Source organism: Solea solea, chromosome 1 (assembly GCF_958295425.1).
Source record: "Solea solea chromosome 1, fSolSol10.1, whole genome shotgun sequence".
NCBI lineage: Eukaryota > Metazoa > Chordata > Actinopteri > Pleuronectiformes > Soleidae > Solea > Solea solea.
Genome location: NC_081134.1, coordinates 20,924,853 through 20,948,454, shown reverse-complemented (window position 1 = coordinate 20,948,454; position 23,602 = coordinate 20,924,853). Strand labels below are relative to the sequence as shown.

The 23,602-nt window shown below is 39.0% G+C and overlaps 2 protein-coding genes across 3 annotated transcripts; one reads left to right on the top strand and one right to left on the bottom strand.

Moving 5' to 3' along the window:
• The first annotated feature begins 1,144 nt into the window (after positions 1-1,144).
• Positions 1,145-18,532, top strand: rnf2 (ring finger protein 2). Of its 2 annotated transcripts, none has more exons than XM_058626179.1 (9): positions 1,145-1,285; positions 6,134-6,230; positions 7,855-8,015; positions 8,270-8,352; positions 8,444-8,576; positions 9,063-9,162; positions 10,144-10,316; positions 12,801-12,990; positions 14,300-18,532. In XM_058626179.1, the coding sequence occupies exons 1-9, from the start codon at positions 1,152-1,154 to the stop codon at positions 14,399-14,401; spliced, it is 1,173 nt and encodes a 390-aa protein (XP_058482162.1). In that variant the 5' UTR covers positions 1,145-1,151; the 3' UTR covers positions 14,402-18,532. The 2 variants fall into 2 exon arrangements, with proteins under 2 accessions (XP_058482162.1, XP_058482154.1); XM_058626171.1 differs by lacking the exon at positions 1,145-1,285 and adding an exon at positions 4,725-4,865.
• An 815-nt stretch (positions 18,533-19,347) lies between these two features.
• Positions 19,348-22,923, bottom strand: LOC131457254 (actin-related protein 2/3 complex subunit 5-like). Its single transcript, XM_058626195.1, has 4 exons — positions 22,674-22,923; positions 21,996-22,068; positions 21,289-21,465; positions 19,348-20,012 (listed from the first exon to the last, which is right to left on the bottom strand). The coding sequence occupies exons 1-4, from the start codon at positions 22,811-22,813 to the stop codon at positions 19,950-19,952; spliced, it is 453 nt and encodes a 150-aa protein (XP_058482178.1). The 5' UTR covers positions 22,814-22,923; the 3' UTR covers positions 19,348-19,949.
• Between the last annotated feature and the right edge of the window lie 679 nt (positions 22,924-23,602).

Here is a 23,602-nt window from a genome sequence, read left to right as displayed (position 1 = left end):
GTCTACCACCACCTGGACCACACCAGCACAGAATTTTAGGAGGGTTTCTTTCAGGTTAAAAACCTGATCAAGTAGACTTTTATTAGTTCTAATCGTTGTTCTGTCCAGTTGAACAACATGTCAAACTACAGACTAATAAGACATTCAATAAATGTAGGCCTATATTAAACACACCTTTTTGTAACATACAGGTTGCCATGATGTTGGAAGTTTGCAAAAACAAATGAAATTATTCAAAGTGTGTGTTCAAAGTGGAATTTGTGATATTATATTGTATAAACGTGATATTATATTGTATAAACATTGTATAAACGTGATATTATATTGTATAAACGTGATAATTATATTGTATAAACGTGATATTATATTGTATAAACGTGATAATTATATTGTTTAAACGTGATAATTATATCACATAAACGTTATATTATATTGTATTGATAATTATATCACATAAACGTGATATTATATTGTATAAACGTGATAATTATATCACATAAACGTGATATTATATTGTATAAACGTGATAATTATATCACATAAACGTGATACTATATTGTATAAACGTGATAATTATATCACAAAAACGTGATACTATATTGTGTTAACGTGATAATTATATCACAAAAACGTGATACTATATTGTGTAAACGTGATGTTCAAAGAACTTTTCCAATCGGCATTTATATATTTTAGCAGTTTGGCTATAACATTTCATACTTTACAAAGTGACATTAATTATTCACAAATTTCACAGAAAGTACATTTCTGTGTTCATAAAAGTCAACACGAGTATTTATTCTTCTCTATTCCTGTCGCACACCGGGATAAAAGTCTCTTGTCAACAAGTGTCTATGAGATACGCGTGTGTAAATAAAGTTTCAATAAAAGAAGACGTTAATCACGTTAGTAAACGTCATCACGTTAGTAAACGTCATCACGTTTCAGACGCAGTCTCTTGAGAGCCAATCAGAGTGTCGGGTAGTGTGAGGGGGTGTTTCGTTGAGTGTGAGGGGGTGTTTCGTTGAGTAAAGAGGTGTTTCGTTGACTAAAGGGGTGTTTCGTTGAGTAAAGGGGCGTTTCGTTGAGTGGTCTGCGGGTCTGCAGCTGGACCTACTTGGACCAACCTGCTCAATGAGGCGTCTACGTATATGTACATGTCGGCCCCTCCCACCTCTCGCGCCTCGGTTTCCCAGACGACACCGGTTCTTGCTCGTCCGCCATATTGCCTTCGCCTGAACGCGCTGGTCTGCCTGGATCGGCTCGTTTACCCACAGCTGGAAATGTAAGTACACATTAAAACAATCGTATTTTATTTTTTGCCCACGTATGTGTGAACGTTTCGCCGATGCGTGTGTTCTCCGTGCTCCAGTGGCGGGTTAGCGGTCGCTTTGTATGTGTGAGCCCCTCAGTGAGGCTGGTGCGTCGGCTTCTTTTTTCCTCTGTTGTTGTTTTTCCCTCTGACACATTCACGAACCTCCTCCGCCGTAGCATTTCACGTATTAGCTCCTTTGTGTCGCTAATTGTGCGTTTAAATTGACGTGTTAATGCTTTTTTTTTCACGGAACTACGTTATTTGTCCCCCGCGTCGCTTTTACGTGAATTGCGTCGTTAGCATTTTATCCTTGAGTGTTGGGGTAACGCGGAATAGCTGCCCTCTGTAGTGGCTAGTTAGCACTAGCAGTAGCATTAGAAACCCATGAAATCTGTTCATGGGGGTCTGTCTGCAGTTGATTAGCAGATATCTGTCTATTACCTGCAATTGATTAGGTGCACGTAGTATCTCAACCATCTGGAGATTTTGCTTTTCCAGTGAGTTATCTCGAAGAAAATTATTGTGCCAGAGATCTCTCGAAATTCCACTAAATGTACACACGTTCGCTGTACACGTTATCACGAAATTGAGTGCGTTCCTTATTAGTGCAAATAGATAAAATGTTGTTCAAACATTTCCTAAAATATATTGATAAATACAAAAGGGGAAAATATACTACTCAGTGTAACTGATATATGTGAGATTAAGCAGCAAAGCAACCAAAAAATATAAAACTCAGACAGATTGATTAAATCATTACAAACACTCGCCAATTAATTTTAGTAATCGATTATTAACTGATTAATCGTTTCGGCCGTATATTGAACCCATGGTTTATTATTATTGTTGAGTAAAATGCACAGTGGAAATGTAAATATAAATAGAATAGTGGTGTCTTTATTGGCATTGTAACATGTACAACGGAATTGAGTGCATTCCTTATTAGTGCAAAAACAAATATATCCTCAAATATAAACGGGAGAATAATTCAGTGAACGTGCAAAAACGGTCTAAAAGAAAACAATAGAAGTACAATAATAATTACATATTGCATATCGTATTAATAATAATTGGAAATAATGTTGCACATATTAAAACGTACAACCCCACGCATGATTAATTGATTACTGAATTAATTGTCAACTCATTTTTATAATTAATTTATTGTAGGGGTGGGAATCGCGGGGTACCTCATGATGTGATACAAAACATTGTCCACGATACCAATAATATCATGATACAACGATTCTGTGATCATCAATATTTATGGCAAGGCAATCATATAGTGATACATGAGCAGTATCTGACTCCATGTGCGACTCCCCAGCAGAGATGGGTAGAAAGTGTGATTCCTCAGAAGCCGTGTGAAGACAACCAATTTCATCAATTTGTGTCGATACTCTTTGAGTAAGTGAGCGAATAATCAAGTATTCATGCTCATCCCTACCATAATGGTGGATGTAGTACTGCACATGTACTAATGCTGGACAATCTATGATTTCTTCCACTTTCGGAAACCTCAAATTTAACAGATACATGTTTCCCAAATTTAACTGTTTAACTGTGTTATTTCCACAATGCATAAACCTCTCTAAATATATTGATCTGTTGATAAATTCCTAGGTTAATGAGTACATGTTTTGTCCAGATACTGTTGGCAAATGTTGATGGATGTTTCCTGAACACTGAAATGATAACAGTCTTAAATGTCTTATTTATTGGTGTCGATGTCTGTGTGATAAAGAGCAAAGGAACCAGAAAATGGTGCTTGTTTAAATCATGGTAAACACTCCAATCAATTATTAAAATTGTTGCCAATTTATTCCGTAATTGATTAATAACTGATTAATAATCCCTATGTATGTATGTGTATATATATATATATATATATAACCCTTGGTTCATTATTATTTACGAGTAAAGCGCTCAGTGGATACTAACTACTAAGTAAAAGGTAATATTGCACGTGGAGTAATGGCTGAAAGTAGTGTTGCGCCAAGAAACAATATTAAATGATCTCAAAACCAGATCACGATAAAACCCAGCTTTGTATTTATTATCCTCATAAAGCACAGTAGAAATATGTGCAACATCTGATGGTTGGAGTCTGCCTTTTCTGCTTAACTGCAGAATAAACCCCCTCTGTTGAATCCTCTTAGTTTGTCTGATGTGTCTGTAAGTGAAGTCAGAAAAGAGAAGAGAAATGAGAGAAGGGAACAGAAAACCTTTCCCATGTGGGAAAGTACAGGAGGTTTGGTGAAATAAATATGTGATTTTTCTGTGTATAAATAATAATGTGACTTTACCAATGTGAAACTTTATGAAATGTATTTTGTTATATTTTGATATAAAGCTGGACACAGGGTGTTGTTCTGAGCCCCTGCAAAATGTCCCTTTTTAAAGGTTTGTGCTTCTCAAAGGTCAGTGTTAATACATTGTAAATACTGTAATATACCCTAAAATAAAAGAAAACATTTATCAAATGTAAAATACAATTGATTAATTGTTGCAACGCCAAAGTTTGCAACATAAACATATTGCACTTTTTTGTTAAATTTAAATTGTTGCACATTTGTTAACAAACAAATGTTGTGAGAACAAAACCTTGCCATATGTTTATCCATAAAAATATGACTTACTTGATGTGACAGCCACTGCTGTGTTATGGTTGTCGTCTTGATACAGTAACATCACCCAAGGTGCAATGCTGGGATAAAGCCACAGGGTGGCAGCAGAGGTCTGTTGTTTGATAAATATTAAATATGAATTGTTGAAATGTTTTCAACAAATTGAAAATGTTTCGTCCATATCTATCGTGATGCATCTTAAAAATGATTATTTTGATAATCATAACTTTTAGGGCTGCAACAATTATTCGTTTTCAATAACAAGTTTTCTGACTTTTCCGCTTCTTAAATGTGAATATTTTCTGATTTCTTTGCTCCATACAATGAAGAAGTCATTAAAACTGAATCATTTAGTTTGTGGACAAAACCATGACATTTGAGAACATCATCATTTCCAGGATTGAGAAACACTGATTGACATTTTTTCGACATTTTCTGACAATTTTACAGACCAAACAAGTACACGATTAATCTCAAAAATATTTGATATATTCATCGATTATGAAAATAACATTAAAGGTTTGTATGAAATATCCAGGCCTAGTTTGTTTTTTTAACCAAGGATATGAGTTGTGTACAGTTTCTACGTTTTAATATGGATGACGGTTGTAAATATGGTCTCTCCATATCGATAAATCTCATTATCTTGGTTTTTTAAAAGCAGCACAATAACCTGCTACCTTCTTGACTTCTGCACTTGTTCTCTCTCCAACTGTTTTCTTATGTTTATTTATTTCACACAATGAGGAACATTTATATTTACATCTGCCGCATGCTTGCAGCGAGAAGACCCGGGTTCGGGCCCCGGTTGGAACAAGGGCCTTTCTGCATGGAGTTTGCATGTTCTCCCCGTGTGTGCGTGGGTTCTCTCCGGGTTCTCTGGCTTCCTCCCACAGTCCAAAAACATGCAATGTGGGGATTGGGTAAATTGGACACTCTAAATTGACCATAGGAGTGAGTGTGAAAGTGAATGGTTGTTTGTCTCTATCTGTGTGGCCCTGCGATGGACTGGCAAACTGTCCAGGGTGTACCCCTATCGCCCGATGTAGCTGAGATTGGCATAGCATCCCCGCGACCCTCTGGTGGAGGATAAAGCGGTAGATGACTGACTGACCATGCATCCCTCGCTCAACCTAAATATCTTCTATGTCAAAATTTGGAGATGCATGGCCCGTAATTACTGTCTTTATGAAATAAGTACAGTACGTTTTTACAACAGCTGTGTGCTGATAAGTATGTTTGGTCTAATTACCAGCTGTAAATTGGACTGATTTGGAATATTTTTCTTTGGCTTGTCTCTGGCTGTGAATCAAGGACGGACATGTCGATCAAAATATCCTGCCAACAGTTGCTCGGTATCATTCAAGGATTGTTTATAGTGATCCTGGTTAAACAAAGCATCAACTTGTCTGACCTATCAGTGAGGTAGAGCCCTATGAAATCTGTTTTATTTTGTTATTTTACCAGCAAATCCTGTCAAATGTGACTCCGTGCCAACAACCTGATAAGTAATATATGAATTACAAGTATTTAGACAAAAACATTTTTTCAGAGTTTGTAGTTAACATGAAGGGATTTTTTTGTCACTTTGCAAAAATAAGTTGTTCTTAAAACAGAACCGTCTGATGATTCACGTAAAGCACAAACATACAGTTCTGGAAATGGGGATGAACTTGGAGCATTTTTACTGTATAAAAACCTGGCACTAAACAAGGTGGACTTCTCTTCAGAAAGTCAATCATAGTATACACATTATTCTTTGAAACTAAACTAAAATAGATGTGATTAAATGCAATTTTCATTAGAAAGCTTATACACCTAAATTAAAATGTACACAAAATGTCTTGTTTTGGGCACAAACCAAACATACACATGAAAGAAGCCGAACAATCAGAACAGAAAAATACTTGGTTATGTTAGAGTATTTAGTGAGCTATTAATAATTTTTTTTGTGGAAAGTAAGTTTAAACAAGGTGTTTATTAGGAATGATGATCCTCAGTGTTTTCTGGCAAAATTCAGGTGGTGGAGTTGCTTTTTTTCATTTATGTTTATGAAACCTTTTTAACTTCCAAAGTGACAGCTTTCCATTTGTCTGCAAACATTAAAAAAAATAGGTGAAGTTGTTATTTGAATGTGTTCACCATTACATCCTGGAAGTAAAATGTTGTGTGTGTGTGTGTTTTGTTTCAGATTTGCAGTCATGACTCAGACAGTCCAGACCAATGGGGTTCAGCCCCTCAGTAAGACCTGGGAACTGAGTCTGTACGAGTTACAGAGAACTCCACAGGTAAATACTGTCGAGACTTCACTTCACTGTTGTTCAACATGTAACTGCTGCATCTAAACACCACCACGTTTAGGGCTGGGTATCAATCAAAAATTTTCGATACTGATACCTTCATTTCGATACCGGTTCCTGATTGATACTTTTTTCGATACCAGTTTTATAATATAATTTCTAAAAAAGAATATTAAATTACACATTATGGTACAAATCCATCCTTAGTTTTTATTTTTCAGTTTTTACACTAAAAAAAAGGAAGAAAAAAACTACAATTGATTTTCATTGCAAACGTGTGGGAAAGAGGAGCATTTTTAATTCTGACATTTGGCATGTGGCTTAAACTTATAAAAGACTGTACTTTTTAAAGGGTTTTGAAGACATTCTATCTGATATGCTATAATGCTTTGGGGGATACGTCACAGAAAAAATATCGAGATATATATCGAGTATCGCCATTCAGCTAAAAATATCGAGATATGCGATATTGCCCAGCCCTAATGTGTAGTTAACAACAGAGATGCATGTGATCCTGGTCTGTGGGCGTAACAGCATTGTATTCTTCCTGCACGCCGCAACCACGTGTAACATTACAGCCAATCACCAGCAGCATTATCAGATCGTGATCACGTGATTAACTCCGTAGGTACCAAAACTCTGGACCGAAAAACAAGGCTAATTTCGATACCCAGTAGTATCAAAGCATTTGGTCGGTGCCATAAAAGAACCGAAGTTTGGTACCCAGCCCTAACAACGTTGTTGTTGTTTTTTGTTTGATATTGTTACATATACACAACGTTATCTTTGTTAACGCTATATTGTGAAAAATTTGCTGTTACATCCCCATGGAATTAAGCCATGTTTGAATCGAGTGGAAAGGTTTGGTACAGTATGGTACGTATTTTTTATAACGTTTACATGAGGATTGGTACCAAAATTGCCACCTCCAACCATTCCATTCTTTGGCACCCTTCCCTTGGGGTACCAGAGTAAAATAAAATGGTACGGGCTAGACTGGAAACGTCACTCCCTAATGATTGGTGTATATATTCCAAGGAAGCAGTCTTTTCTCATACAAAGCTTGACGTCTTATTGAGACAAACTGAGCAGGAGAAGAAGAGCTGCTGGATGTCCCCATTGTTGTCCTTTGTGTTGTTGTTGGCGTCCGATATCCTCGTTCGATGTTGTCGTCATTAAGATCTTGCACTGCACGGTCATCTGCCGACAGAAGTAAATTTGCTTTTCTCAGTGGAAACGCAAGCCTGATACAGTCTTAAGTGCAGAAAAACGAAGGCTGCTGGACTTCTGTTGGGTTCTTGAAGACATTTCACCTCTCATCCAAGAGCCCTCTTCAGTTATGGTTTTAGTGTGGGAGTCCCTGGGTTTTTAAACCCTTGGTGGCACCTTGGGGTCATTAACAATTCCATCATGTGAGATTCATCAGGGTCATTGTTCTCCCTGAGCAGCATGAGGGAACCATGTCTTCAAGAACGGAAGTCCAGTTGCCTTCATTTTTAGTACTTATGACCTGGGCAATTCACGGACCCAGGTCTTTACCATTCCAAATCCCACGATGGAAACGCAGCATGTGTGTAGTAAATACGTGTCCTCTTGCCTTGTGTCGGCACAGGAAGCTATAACGGACGGACTGGAGATCGCCGTCTCACCACGGTCCTTGCACAGCGAGCTAATGTGTCCCATCTGTTTGGACATGCTGAAGAACACGATGACAACGAAAGAATGTCTGCATCGCTTCTGCGCCGACTGCATCATCACAGCTTTGAGATCTGGGTAAGTTTGTTACCTTGGTTACCACAGTGCGGGAAATAATTACCCTCGACTATTAATTTACTGCGTCACTTTTAGTAGGACACCACAAAAAACTAATTTTCTTTTGCCAAACTACTAATAAGACAGTTTCATTAACAGAAACTGGAATGGAAACCAGGAAACATTTGCAACATCTTTTATGTACTGTCAAAGTCATAGATTCCACACTGTTGCATTGGCTCTTTTGTTTGAATTTGTCCTCTGTGTCTCTGCAGTAACAAAGAGTGTCCTACCTGTCGTAAGAAGCTGGTGTCAAAGAGGTCGCTGCGCCCGGATCCCAATTTTGATGCTCTGATTAGTGAGTGTGCCGATTCTTTAAAGTCTTTTGTTTATTTTTTCTTACGGTTGAATAAATCCTAATGGTTTACACTTGTTTTATCCCATCACAGGTAAAATTTATCCCAGCCGTGACGAGTACGAAGCGCACCAGGAGAGAGTGTTGGCCCGTATTAGCAAACACAACAACCAGCAAGCCCTGTCCCACAGCATAGAGGAGGGGCTGAAGATACAGGCGATGACCAGGTACACACAGATAACGCACATTCACACACAAGAGCAGATATGGTACTCACTCTTGGTACCAATATTACAGGCGGGGATATTTATGTACCTCAAGATTAGGAATAAACTGGAAATTTTCAAAATTGAAGGGTTGTGAACTTGAGCTAAAACAATCAGATTTGATGCAAATACAGTCTCAATGCTATTCCTCAATCGGAGGCACACGGCACCCACTACTTACTGCGGCACTATTGAAGCACCGCCCTCCGGTGATAATTATGATTGATATTTAATCTATGGTTATTAAGTTTGATGAGCAGCTATTAAATCAAAATGTATTACAGTTTCCAGCTACACAGTTTTCTGTAAACACACAATCAGTTGACGAGCAACCAACCGTGAATTTTTTCCATTTTTGAAAATCAGATACCGTGAAGAGATCGAGATGGAACAAGAATCGCTTAGAATGAACGACTTAATGTATGTTTTTGTCTCTTTCTTTGTCAGACTGCAGCGTGGGAAAAGACACACTGTGGAAAACGGTAGTGGAGCTGAAGACAACGGCGACTCCTCCCACTGTAGCAACGCTTCTGTCCACAGTAATCAGGTATATGGTCCTAACCAATGTGTCATCACATTTTGGCAATAGATGAACTCATTTATTGTTGCCCTTGCCAAATCTTGTACATGGGAAAATACTTTATGTTCTAAAGAAGACGAGGCCTTTGAAGGGCCTGAAGTATAGCCTACAAAAAATGCACACATTCATTTTAAAGTCGTTGTACACTTTGTTTGAAGTTGTTCATGGGATACATACATCAGTTCAGTTTAAAAAGACGTCATTACTTTTTTTGAGAACCTTTTTAATTTCTCTTCACATCCAGATGAAGACATGAGCCAAAACGGACTGGTGTGTGTGTTTTTAGCCCTCTATGGAGCGCCCCCTACAGTTTTGGAGTACATAACACCATCGTACACATCCGTCTATTGTTTACTGCTCTACTCACTGTAGTTTTTCACTGTCTTTTTTCCACGGAGCCAACATCCATTTATTTCTTGCTTCTGTGTTTTTCTATTCTCACCATTTGTGAAAAAGCCAGTCTGATGAGTATGCGTGTGTGGTCCCTCCTCACTCAGTCACACCTCCTCCGACAACATCTTTCTCTGCTTCTTTTTCGGAACGTCAAAAATAACGTTATCAGTACATGTTTTTTGTGAGACCTCCTGATTCTGAAGACTCCCTGATCTCGCAAAAGGCTGGCTTTCCACCAGCAGACAGTAGGGAGCAGTGGAGACGGCCCCAATCTTGCCGCACCGTTTAAGACATTTAACTATCACAATGACCCCAAAGCTGTAAAATTCCTGCATAGTTCTGCTTTAAAGACTGCCTGTGAGTACTTCGAGAAGGATTTCAAGAATTAGCTTCAGCTGTTGTTGTGTGCTTTATGAATAAAGTTGGATTGGATAGGATTTCGATTAGGTAATTACAGCCACAACGATTAATCAAGTATTAAACGATTGCTTAATTGTCTACAACAAGTTTGCCAAGTTTCTCCCTAAACATCTGCCAACTGCACATTCCTTCCAGGAAGCAGGCCCGAGCATCAAACGCACCAAGACGAGCGATGACAGTGGTTTGGACATGGACAATTCTGCTGAGAATGGTGGTGGGGACTCTGCGATTGATGGCGGTGCGAGTGAAATAGAGCTGGTGTTTAGGCCACACCCCACCCTGATGGAGAAAGAAGACGGTCACAACAGGTACGTTTCACTTACTTCACTATAGAGTTGGACATTCTAACCAACTGGTACATTATCCAGGAATGCACCGCCACCTGTTCTCTCTAAGTACAAGTACAAGTATAAATAGTACCGCAAGCTGTTCTGAACAGGTTTGAGCTCGAGGGCTCGCGAGTCCGCTAGCTCTTCTCCCGTTCATTCACCGCTTGCAGTACTAGTTATTTTCAGTCCTATTTATTTTCAGCAGCGTCCCTGCGCAAAGTTAGAAGGCACTGCCTGCTTAAAATGGCCGACTTCCTGTTGGGTGAAATGAGAGTCCGTAAACTACTTCAGGGAAGGTCCCTTGACTCACATATCAAGTTTTGTGCGGATCGGACAATGTACAGCCCAGTAAAAGGGCACTTCCTGTTTAAAATGGCCAACTTCCTGTTGGGTGGTAGACGTGTCCGTAAACGTGTTCAGGGAAGGTCCCATGACTCGCATATCAAGTTTCGTGCGGATCGGACAATGTTAGACTTTACTTCCTTTTTCGGGCGTTCTACTTCCTGTAGGGATGTGACCTTTTACAGACATGTTCAGGAAGGGTCTGAGGTCTTACATATCAAGTTTCAAGTGGATACAACAATCCCTGTTAGAGCAGAACCAAAAACTCTTAAGTGTAATGCCGTCTCCCATTAGCGCTGTTTTTGAAATTGAATATTTTCATATAGACGTCTTCAGTCCTATCATCAATCCTAGCAAGTTTGGTTCAGATGGGACTAGGATTCGCAAAGTTTTAGCAGTTTGTTTTTTTGTCGTAAATATCCGACTTTGCATCGTTGCCATAGAAACACAGTTGAACGATTTCTTATATTCAGCATCATCTGCCATGTGTTTTGAGTGTTTTCACCAATTTTGAGTTTGATACGATGAACTCTGTAAAAGTTATTACTGAAATCGTGAATTATTTGTATTTTCTGTTACCACCAGGAAAAAAGATATATAGGTTTATATATAGATATATATGAGTTTATAGCTCTCCTTGCTGCTCTCCTCTCACCATGTGAAGAAGAAGACGACTTATGGTTTCAATAGGGTTCTTGCAACCTTGTTGCTCGAACCCTAATCATTTTCGCAATTTCAATAGGGTTCTTGCAACCTTGTTTGCTCGAACCCTTATAATCCTTACGATTTCAATAGGGTTCGAGCAACCTTGTTGCTCTAACCCTAATAATCCTTATGATTTCAATAGGGTTCTAGCAACCTTGTTGCTCGAACCCTAATAATCCTTACGATTTCAATAGGGTTCTTGCAACCTTGTTGCTCGAACCCTAATAATCCTTACCATTTCAATAGGGTTCTTGCAACCTTGTTGCTCGAACCCTAATAATCCTTACGATTTCAATAGGGTTCTTGCAACCTTGTTGCTCGAACCCTAATTACTTAACGAGTACCTGCCTTTTTTACGACCATGAGTGACATTTATACCAACAGGTACAGCTTCGAATCAATCAATGCTTCGATTGATTCGAAGCAAACTGCTTCTGAGTCAATCTGGAATTTGCACCCAAGGATGAACCAGACTTGTGCAAGTCCACAATTCTCTTCCTGACATCTTGGCTGATTTCTTTTGACTTTCCCATGATGTTACACAAAGAAGCAGTGCCTTAAAATACATCCACAGGTGTGTCTCTAATTAACTCAAATGTTGTCAATAAACCTATCAGAAGCTTCCAAAGACATGACATCTTCATTTGGGCTTTCCCAAATTGTTTAAAGGCATCATAATCTTAGTATATATAAACTTCTAAATTTAATTACTTCTGAAGAAATTAATTAAAAATTGTCTAAAAAAATCCTTCTCTCATTATTCGGGCATTTTGCAAATAATTTTGGTAATCCTAACGGAACAGGAAAAGTGATTGTCTGATTTAATGTCAGACGGTGAGAAATAAAAGCATATGTGTCTTTTTATATAGTGTATGTAAACTTCTGATTTCAACTGTACATCCGCTAGGAATGCACCACCATCTCTTCTCTTCTCTTTTTGAGAACAAATGATGATAAATAAGAAAAAGCAAACAAAGTCAAAAGGCCCAGAGCTTGGACACAGTTGTCCACTTGGTCATGTCGCCCCCCCAAAAAACCAACTATTACTTATTTTCATTTAGATTCCACAAAAAAACAAACATTTGCTTATACATCGCACTTATGACTAGCACTTTATAGTTTGGCTTACTTCAAGCTCTTAATTACTTCAAGCTCTTGTTTGTACCCAAATGTTTAAATGCACTTATTGTAAGTCGCTTTGGATAAAAGCGTCTGCTAAATGACATATAATGTAATGTAATAATATTATGAGCAAAACAAGTATTTCCCGGAACTGCAGTCTTTGTTTCCACCTTCCATGTAATTATATGGAAACACCCTTGAAGGAGACACAAAACTGTTTTGTGTCACTACGTGCTTGTAAACTAATTTTAAGTGTGTGTGTGTGTGTGTGTGTGTGTGTGTGTGTGTGTGTAGCATGGAGTTCGTGCCTCGCTACATCAAGACGTCCGGTAACGCCACAGTGGACCACCTGTCCAAATACCTGGCTGTGCGCTTGGCTCTGGAGGAGCTGAGGAGAAACGCTGAGGCCAGTCCTGTCAATGTGGAGGCAGCGTCAGAGAAGCAGTACACCATCTACATACCCACAGCTGGGAACCAGTTCACTGTGAGTACACATATATATACACACACACACACACACACAGGATCCCTGAAAATAGGTTCCAGAGTGGGAAAATGTCCAAAATGACATCCTTGCAATTTTCATGTAGACAACCAAAAACACTACTTTGGGAAAATTACACTGTCATAATCCCAGTTCTTTTCTTGTACTTTCATTTGCTGTCACTTAGCGTCATCGCATTGTCTGCGGAGATTGTCTGTCTGGTCTTTCCGCTTTATGATAACAAATTTTCTTTCCTTGGTCGTTCTGGCTTTCTTCATTCCATCTGTTTCTTTCATTGTAAACGTGTAAAAAAATAAAGCTTTCATGAGTCATGAGCGCGACGTCACACAAGAAGCAAAGTGAACAATGCTGAACTTTAGATCATTTAAAAAGACTTAAAAATCACTGAAAACATTACTTTAATGTCTAGAACTGACTGTGTTGCGGTTATGCAGGAACCAATCTGTGAACAAATCTTTTTAAATCAACTGATTCTAATGATTCAGTTATACCCAAAACAACTGCTTTACATGTGTTTGTGTTGCGTATAAAACCATGTGCTACGACAACTCTGCCCACGTTAAGGGGGAACTATGAAGTAAAGGTAAATGACGTGACTGAAACCAAACCGAGTCGAGTAGAGCCAAATAGTGCTAGAACTGTATAAGGGTAACCAGACTCCTCTGTTTAAATATTGACATTTTAGAAGTGTCCTTTGCTAAAGGTTGGAGATTAACGCATGTTTTCAGGACTTAGTAACTGATCTACAGCCATTGTTCAGCTCGCCTCGGCACAACACAGCACAGTTTAGGTTGGTTTTCCACTACAAAATAGTGCCTACTCAACGTGGGTGGAGTCATCACTGCACAGCTGCATGAAAGTGCCGTGACATTGTTTTGCACGTGACACAAACTAGTGACTAGTGACTTGTGAAGCAGTTGTTTTCAGTCTAACTGAATCATTAGAATCAGTTATCGTGTTCAGCAGTGCTGTCGCCAAACACACCAGACTTCTCTGTTAAATATTGAGATTTAAGACATTTCCCTGGTAATTGTTGGGGATTAACCCAAATTTTTCAGTCTTTTTAACTGATCTACAATTCGGCAGTGTTCTGCTTGATTCTTGTGTCGGACGTCTCTTCCTGTGACGGCACTCTGACCAATCAGTGGCCATTTTCTCTGATTTTCTGAGACATTTTCGACTAGGAACTCAGAAATTCTGACTCCAACTACACCTGGAACGCATCAATCTGATGCAGTTTGCTTCCTTCTGTACTGAGACATTTCCAACCCTTTGCTTCTGTACGCAGGTCCTCAATGGTTCCTTCTCTCTGGAGCTGGTCAGCGAAAAGTACTGGAAGGTGAACAAACCTATGGAGCTCTACTTTGCCCCAACTAAAGAACACAAGTAGACACATTCAGTATACAAAGCACACACACACACACACACACACACACACACACACGCATGCACACTCAAAAAAACACATGCACACTCAGCAGTAGGAAGTAAACAGATGGACTTGGCTTCATGTGCGCGTGCATGCACACGCACACATACATACGGAAACAAGAAGAGAGAGTGTGAGTGAGCGTGTGTGTGTCTGAAGGAGATTGAGGGTGTTTGTGAAGACCCTCAAAAAGGACTCTTGTACAAAGTAAAACAAAAAACTAACAAAAAAAAACAACTTGTTTTATATCCTCTGTATCTTTGTGTCCCTTTCTATCTTTCTCAGTAGAAGGTAGCAGGTCAGTGCAGCAGCGCGCAGGTCACTCACACAAACAGAAACCTGCTGCTAACAGTCGCTTTAGATTTCCTCTGCAACTCCACTCACAGTCTCACTTCACCGTACGCTGTTGTTGTTGTTATACTGTGTTATTAGTCTTGGAACGGTGTCCCCCTCCTTATACTGTGTTAACGATGACGATGTTAAAGACGGCGCCAACAACAGGTCATTTAGAGACTACACAGGAGTCACATAACTGCTTGAAAAAATGTGAAAATAATATTGTAAATACCCCCTGATGTACACACATTCTATTCAGCCACACTTGCTTGTGAAGAATCTGACATGACGGGAAAGTTCTATAGTAACCTCTTATGTCAAGTAATAATTGACGGCTTCAATTTGAAATGCCGCACTGAAATATTTGCATGTGATTTAAGTTCTCTGACATTTTTTTTGAGAGATTTTTGCAATTTTCTGTCTCTGAAATTTGGTGTCACGTCTGCTCTCACAGTTCCTCTTTGTTGCCCTTAAACCTTTTCATAATAAACATCAGTGTCAGAATTTCACCTGTCGGGCCTTTAAATCCAAATTGAACCCCCTTGAAAATGACTCGTTTGCTCTCAATTCAGTTTGTTTTCCTCGATGGCGGACATTATTATTATTGCTTTTATTATGTTTCAGCAAGAACAGCACAGGCGTCACTGATGAAAAAGAAAAAAGTGAGTTTGGATGTAGCCTCATTATGCCATCAAATGTGTCCTGAAGTGAAACTCCCTCTGGATGTTTTTGAAGATAAAGCTGCATTCAGGACATATTTGGGCGTGTGTGTGTGCGTGTGTGTCAACACCTAAATTGGAAGTCGAACGATCACTCAAGCACGATGCAAACACTGCGTTCTATTTACTTTGAAAATTGTGACTGACTGTCACCCGACCGGATCCTGAACTTGGAGTGATTTACAACCTCGCATAAAGAGTTTATGACGTTTGTCAAATGTTAGTCAAAGACTGGGTCTGGACCCACGGATGGGTCATGGGAGATTTTTTATTTGGGTCCCAAACTGATTTTGATAATTTTGTGTGTGGGTGTGTGTGTCTTTTAAAAAGTCAGTCTTATGCGAAACATACAAAATGAACGTCTATATTTCAGTGCGACATTCTTCTGTCAACATACAGTGTGATGTGGGCAGGGCACCTGTTTAACGTCATGTATAAATAGCAGCTGGTTAATTATGCGCGTTGACACTGACCAGCAGCTCACGACCATTCCGTTTGCATCTGCAGTAGACTGTACTGACTGTAGCAGGTTTTTTTTTTTTTTTTGGTTTTAGTTTTGATCATTTGATCATTGTTGTTTTTTTATCTTTCAAATAAAAAAAAACAACAGAGAAATTGTGACAGTTTGAACGGCTAACAATGTTTAACTCGATCGAAGCGCTGAGAGAGAGAGAGGGAGTTTGAGGCCTGGGGTGAACTTTTTTTCCGTGGAGAACCACCAACCGTTTTCCACACGTCGTTCCATTCGTACAAAAGTGAGGGTCTAGTGCAGGCATGTCCAAAGTCTGTCCCGCAGGCCAATCTTTGCCCCTGGTCAGGTTTTGTACGGCCCCCAGATTTGGTTTGACGCTTTTAAACCGGAGTCCTGTGCCGTGACAGGCAGATGCATCCATCGATCCTTTATAATGAATTTTTTTTTTCACTCCTGTGTGGCTTAGATTTGGTTACATTGCCATTTAAAAATGCTAATTGTGTCCATTGGCCCCCAGAAATCTTGGCCCTTAAAAAAGTTTGGACACCCCTGGTCTAGCATTTTGCATTCTTATTCAAGCTCATGCTCTGTGCCATTAGTGCCCGATTTATTGCCAGGAGTAATTTTATTTTGGCTCCACAGGACACGCATTTAAAAAAAGATTCCGTAGTCTTCCGGGTCTAGGGCACCCAGGAAATGAAAGTATAGTGAATAGCCACTAGGTGGCATCACCGGCGGTTGCAAATAGATGAAACTAGTACGAAATTTCAGTAACATTGCACTCACCAATCACGATTCTTTAGGTTACAAAACGGGTGAATTCACGACGAGTTGCCACTGCCGAATCTCTTCGCATAATCTCAAGCAAGGTTGGTTTGTGCGCCACCACCTGGACAGGCCCATATGTTGTCACAAAATATATAAGTGACTGCGGAAGGTTCCGCGTGCACAAACCTACGACTATAGCAGAACTATACAGACGTAGAAAGTACGACACAGGCCTAATAACGAAGCCAGCTCATTGGCGCCAGTGTGAACGCAAGCTAACACGAAGAAGACGTGAAAACCCTGGACTGTTGTTTGATCTGTTGCCTGTAGGAACAAAGTATCTATAACCTGTTCTTTTTATAAATGTCTTTTGTAACATGAAGATGAAAGTGTGTATGTGTAAGGGTGTCAGGGTGGGAAGGTACTTTTGCAGCAGGTTAGTTTTTTACAGTGTTCTCCAACCCATAATTTGAGACTAGCTCCCTCTGCTGTCATGTATAATTTTTTTTACAACCATCACATCACGCGGGAACGTTTGCGTACGTTTAGTTTTTCTTTTGTTTCAGTAAGAACAAAAAAAACGTGAAGAGACTCGATAATCTTTGTGTTCTCCACGCACTGAGAGGGATAATTTAAGTGTGGTCATGATAGGTACTGACGTGTATCAAATCTTGAAATATCACATCATTTTAATTGAAAATAAGTGCAATGAAAACAGACTCTGGAGAAAAGGATGACTTAATGAAAATTGCGTCAAAAAAAGCGACACTGCTCCAGCTTTTCACATTTCTCCGCACTGTTAAAACAAAAAATATATATTCTCAATTCGGTGCAAGACACGGCAATAACACTGTGGCGACACAAACTTTAAGTTTAGCGCCACTTACTGTTTTTTTCTGTCAACTTCTCTGAGCTAGCATAAATTTGCATTTTTTTAAACCCGATCTGTGAAAGTCTTTTGGGGAAATAATTTGTGATACATTTTAATGGGAAATTAGCTGAATGCACCTGTGCGTGTCTTCGGCGACAAGAATTGCTCGCTAAAAATCGCCTTTGTAATCTACAGTTAGTTTAGGTTTACAATATCTCAAGAATATGTTTGCGACTTTTTCTCATCGTGTCTGGTAGCCAAAGTTTGTTGGGAAATGTTTTGGTTTTTGTTTTTCTTACGGGAACACGAGAATTACCCAAATATATATACTGCCGCCTTGTTTGCTAAGTTTCACGTGTTGGGGTTTCCCCGCACTCGTGACCAGTATCGGTTGATCGGCACATTCCCTTAGTTTGAGCATGAAGTTTAGAAGTTAGCATGGGTGTCGTGGCGCAACGAGTTCAAGTGGAAAAATGGAGGAGACGCAACGTGACCGCAGTACGGAAGTGAGTCGGTGGCAAAATAAAAACTGATCAGTTTAACATGACGCGATAATTTTTTACAGTATACGTATATTTGTAAGAATAATAAACTTATCTATAACGTGATACGGATCTGATTGTGGCATTAATACGTGGCCTGGTTTTTCTCTGGTTATACAAAGTTTTTTAAAATTTGTGAAAAAGGTGGAAAACAGTTTTCTTTTTGTTACATGTTCTTCATGTGTAAGTCACCTTTTTTTTCAAATATGAGATGTAACGAGCTCAGTGATTCTGTTAGAATAATCTCACTGCTTTTATGCTCTGGTTTTTGAGTTCGTATTTGTGATGCAGCTCTTTCCTAAACCCAGAAACCACCTGCTCTCTGTGATCCACACTCATTCAGGACTTATTTCCACCATTAAATAAACGCTCATGTTGGATTTCTTGGATTTGTCCGTTACACTTTTTATTGTCCTAATGGCTCCTCTTTCAACCTGTGTCACATTCATGGACTCACTGTTTCTCGGTTTAGGAAGGAGCAGGTGAGGAGAGTGCGTGTGTGTGCACACACGAGAGTGAGACGTTGGACAAGTGTCCACAAAACAGCTATAAAAACTGAAATTCACAAACTTTCAAGGACCTATTGGAACCCCGATTTACCTTTTCATTTTCATTACAATTACTACAATTTATAAAAATGGTTGTAGAAATCAGTGCAGCTAATTTTTCGTATTTCTCCATCTAATAAGATATACAAAACTGTTAAATGATATTAAAATGAGATGCTTATTAACTTCAGTCTAACCAGTTATTGAACAACATTAATGTTTTTTCATGAATGCAGTGCAAGCTAGTCATTTCAATAAAAAATAATGTATAAATTAAATTAGGGTTGTGTGAATTGTGAATAATTTGTCAATTTGTGTATTTTTTAATCAACATGTATATTAAAATTACATTTTTTATAAATGCAACAGCCTTTAAAACCAGAAAAAGTCATCAGTTTTCCAAAATCTAAGATCATATCTTGTCTCACGTCACCAGATATATTAATATATCGCCCAGCCCTAAATAAAAGGGTCATTAAAAAATACTCAACTTCGAGAATCAAGTTTAATTTGTGATAATTGTGTGTTAATTGGTCTCCCTCCAGTCAGATTATTGTTCCAGAAGTCACTAAAGATTTTTATCTTTCAGACTATTTTCCCCCTCCTCTCAGACGCTTTCTCGTACAAATAAAAGAACGCTATTAGTTATCATTTTAGATTTAGCACTATATTTATTTTCTTTTACAGGTATAAAAAGAAACAATATTATAAGCCATGTGCGGAACTGTTGTAAACAGAAAAGAACAGTCGAAGCGCAGAGCATGAAAGAAAAAGCACCGAGTGTGCACTTGGTCTTCACCAGTGCACGGCGATCCGGCCAAGAACAAGTATTTTCCAGTTCTTTAACCTGGAAGACTCAGAGGAGAAGAAGAATAAGAGCAGGAGGAGGATGAGGAGATGTTTCAGTGGAGCAGCAGGGATATCAGAGCAGCTGTGACGCTGTTCTGACTGAGCTGCGCTGGACAGAATGTTGTCCAAAATGTGTGTTGTCTGGTTCTGGCTGGAGATGCAGTCAAAGACAGTCTGAGGTGCCAGCACCTCCCTGACCCTTCCTCGCTGACTGATCACGACATCCCAGAGGTGTGACTGTAAACAGTGAAGGCAAGGACAGGACAGAATAGAAACAAATACAGCTGACTGCAATCACAAGGACACTCATGTTCCAGTATGACAAAAGAATGGCTCATGTCCAACAGCAGAGGACGAGGAGCAGGACAAATAAGGAGGCAGACAATCAGACGATTGGTGGACAATCAGACGGTCTTCCTGGCAGTCAGGACTCGCACGATGGAGCCAACTCCTCCCACAGCCAGAGCCTGAGGACGCAAACACAAACGTTACACTTTGACACCATTTAAATCTTTATATTTATTTATTTTACCCATGTCTTAATTTTTGTATTTATTTTTCTTTTATTGCCACGTATGAACTTTTATGACTTACTTATTAGATATTATTCTATTTAAAAGTTTGGCTTGGCTTGGATTGGAAAAGCAAACCTAACCCAAGACCTGCACTTGTCCACAAACGTCTCCAAATACATGTGACCTCCCTGATACGACTAAAGGTACAATTTTTAATTTGTATATATAAGTTTATTATGGCTTCTGCAGTTTCTGTGTAGAAATATTGGTACCTGTGAAAGGCCCAAGCTCTCTCTTTATGTCCGATGTTTCTAATACCACAACTTTTGACTACCTGCCGATTAAGATTCCAACGACAGTGGTTGTTTACAGCAGGTTGCGTGTTTAGTGAAGCATTTACAACATGTTTGTTTTCCTTTTCTTTTGCATGATCCAAACCAGTGATTTTTTGGGCCAGTAAACCGATACCGACTCTTCTAGGGCTGTGACTAAGGATTAATCAGTGGATTATTATTTTCTCGAGTAATCGTTTGGTCCATAAAGTGTCAGAGATGGTGATGTTGTAAAATGTTTTGTTTTGTCCACAAACCAAAATTAATCAGTTTTAATGACTTCTTTGAAACCAGGAAATAATCACATTTAAGAAGCGGGAACTAAATCTGAAAACTTGTTTCGATAATGACAAAACCCAAAAAATAGATTATCAAAATAGTTGACAAGTAAATTCATAATTGTTTCGAGTAATTGTTTCTCATAACTGGCGGTACAATCACATTACAGTGTAAATTAGTTTCTACATTAATCACAAATTTGCTCTTGTCATGATTTATATTGTGATCCGAGTCCCGGGAAGTTTGCCATCTTTAAAAAAGTGCTGCCGTTTGCAATGTAAACGTTTTCTAATCTCTGAATGTGAATATTTTTTTTAATCTCCAGCTGTGAACAATTTCTAATCTCGGAATGTGAATGTGAACATTTTCTAATCTCTGAATGTGGTGTCCATGTTTGGTAAACACTAATCTGCGTTTTTCTAAATTTTCCTACATTTTATGGACAAATGAAAATTCGATTAATAGGGAAAATAATCTACAGATTACTCGATTCTAAAAATAATCGTTAGTTGCAGGCCTACGTTGAATTAGTATTTTACACGAGTGATAACTAATGTCTGTATTGACAGTTGAACGTATTTTGCTTCAGGCGTCGCTACATTTCACATCGTGTTCACCTTTTCGTGCCACTGCAGCAGGACGGCGCTGCTGTTGTCCGTGGGTTTCTCGAAGCCTCTGTAGATGTACTTCATCAGTAGGTCCACTCCGGCTCGGTCCAGCGATCCCACGGCCTTCTCTATGTCACTGCTCTTAAAGCTGCTCAGCACTTTGACCACCAGCTGCTCCGCTCGCTCCTGCACTCGAGACAGAGAAGATTTATCAGACAGATTAAGAACAATAGAAAACAGTGATAATTCGCCATGGAGGATTTAATCACGACAATCGCTTTCACCTTCTGAAGGATGGGTTCCTCTCAAGACTGAATTATGCTCATTCAAGTGCATAACCATTATTTTGGAGCAGTCCTTTGCGACTGTGTCATTACTGTTGTGCCGCATTGTTGAGCGCACACAAGTGTTATGTGTAATCTATGTTTTGAACATGGATTATTTGTTGTGTACATGCGTACGGTCTTCGTTTTACTGTATATGTGCATATAGTATATACTCTTATTTTTGAACATGCACATTTTTTTTCGTACATGCGACAACATATATATAATAAATATCTAATTGTGATTATTTTGACTGGAATTGCAAATGCAATGTGATTTGTGATATAATAGGGAGTGGTCATTTTTACATAATTATGCTCATTTTAAATTTTTATTTGAAGGACACGTTTAAATTGTCTGCCCCCCACCGGGCCGTCCATGTGTGTGTACCTTGGCGTTCTGGTTCTTGGTGTTGATTGGAGGGTTCTTCAGCACAGCCTGGAGAGCACCATTCATGTTCCCCGTGCAGAAAAACAGTCAAGGACGACAGTTCTACACGTCAAAGAGATGCACTTCTTATTTTTCACTTCCTATTTTTAAGCTTCTGCCTGAAACCCAAAATTCACGTACTCATTTGATCACTGTGAGACATTCCTTCAACATGTCTGAGTTCCAATCAGTAAATTAATTATTAATCGATGTGGTGCCATTTAACAATTATATAATACATTATTTTTAATGCACTTTCAACGGATTAGCAGTAAGTAAATAAATACAATTTTAAAATAAATAAAAGGGCGACCACGCCCTCCTGCTGTTACTGACACCCGCAGACATTTTGCGACGGAAGTGTGCAGCCAACGACACAGACCGTGGTCGACACATTTCAACACAGACTCATTTTAAAGTGATAAACACACTGTAATATGTTTGAATTTGCACATCACACAACGACCGGCACCAACTGTTGACGATGCAAACCCACGGTCACCGTTTCCGGCTTCCGGCTAACAGCGGCATAGCAACAGGTGACGTGAAACCCCCAAACCCTCCGAATATTCCGCTCCGTCTCCGTGTGAAAATAAAGACTTTGCGCGGAATAGAACAGTTGAATAAATGAAAGGATATTGTCTGAGCAGAGAGTCCACTTCTGCTTCATCAGGTCCGCCCTGACTGTCCCCTCCTTCGTCCTCGTCCACGAACTTGTTCTCGTCATATTCGTCCACGTCCACCTTCCGGAAGCGGGCCGACTGTGAACTAGTGGACATTTTTTTTGCTAATTAAATGTGTTTTAGAGATGAAAACAGAGAAAGAGTCGCAGAGATCGTCCAGTCACCGCTTTCTACTTCCGTACTTCCTCACTCACTTCCGCCTTCGATTCTTCTTCATCGTCTTTTCGATTGAGGTTTTTTATGGCGGTTAGCAAACTTTGATTTGGCGCATTACCGCCGCCATGTGGTGTGGAGCGTGGATCGAAATGTTGACAATTCTACTACTGCAAAAATAAATAGTTATATACAGCAGGGGTCGGCAACCTTTGTGATATGGAGTGCCAGTTCAAAATTGTGCCATTATCAACAATAACACAAATAATACAAAAACATTTCCAATATACCTGGAATTTTATTCCATCCATATAGCTTATCTCAAAACACATAAACATTTCATAAACATGGTGCTCTGGGAAGAGAAGCCAAACAAAAACTGAGACCACAGTGCCTTGTCTTAAAGCCTGTATCTGCTCAAGATTAATAATAATTTTAAGAAAAAACATCTTAAAAAACACTTCTTTTAATAAACAGATTGCTCCGTCTGGGAAGAGAGGCCAAACCAAAACTGAGACTAAAGTATTTTGTCTTAAAGCCTGTATCTGCTCTGCTGCTTAAAATAATAATAATAATAACAATAATAATAATAATAATAGTAATAATAATAAAAATGTTCAACTCTATCTGTGTCATAACAAAACAATAACAGTATATCTGTATTCTTAAAAAATAGCCACATCAACATTTCAAAGACATGGACAAACAATAAAGACTATTTTATTCTGAATT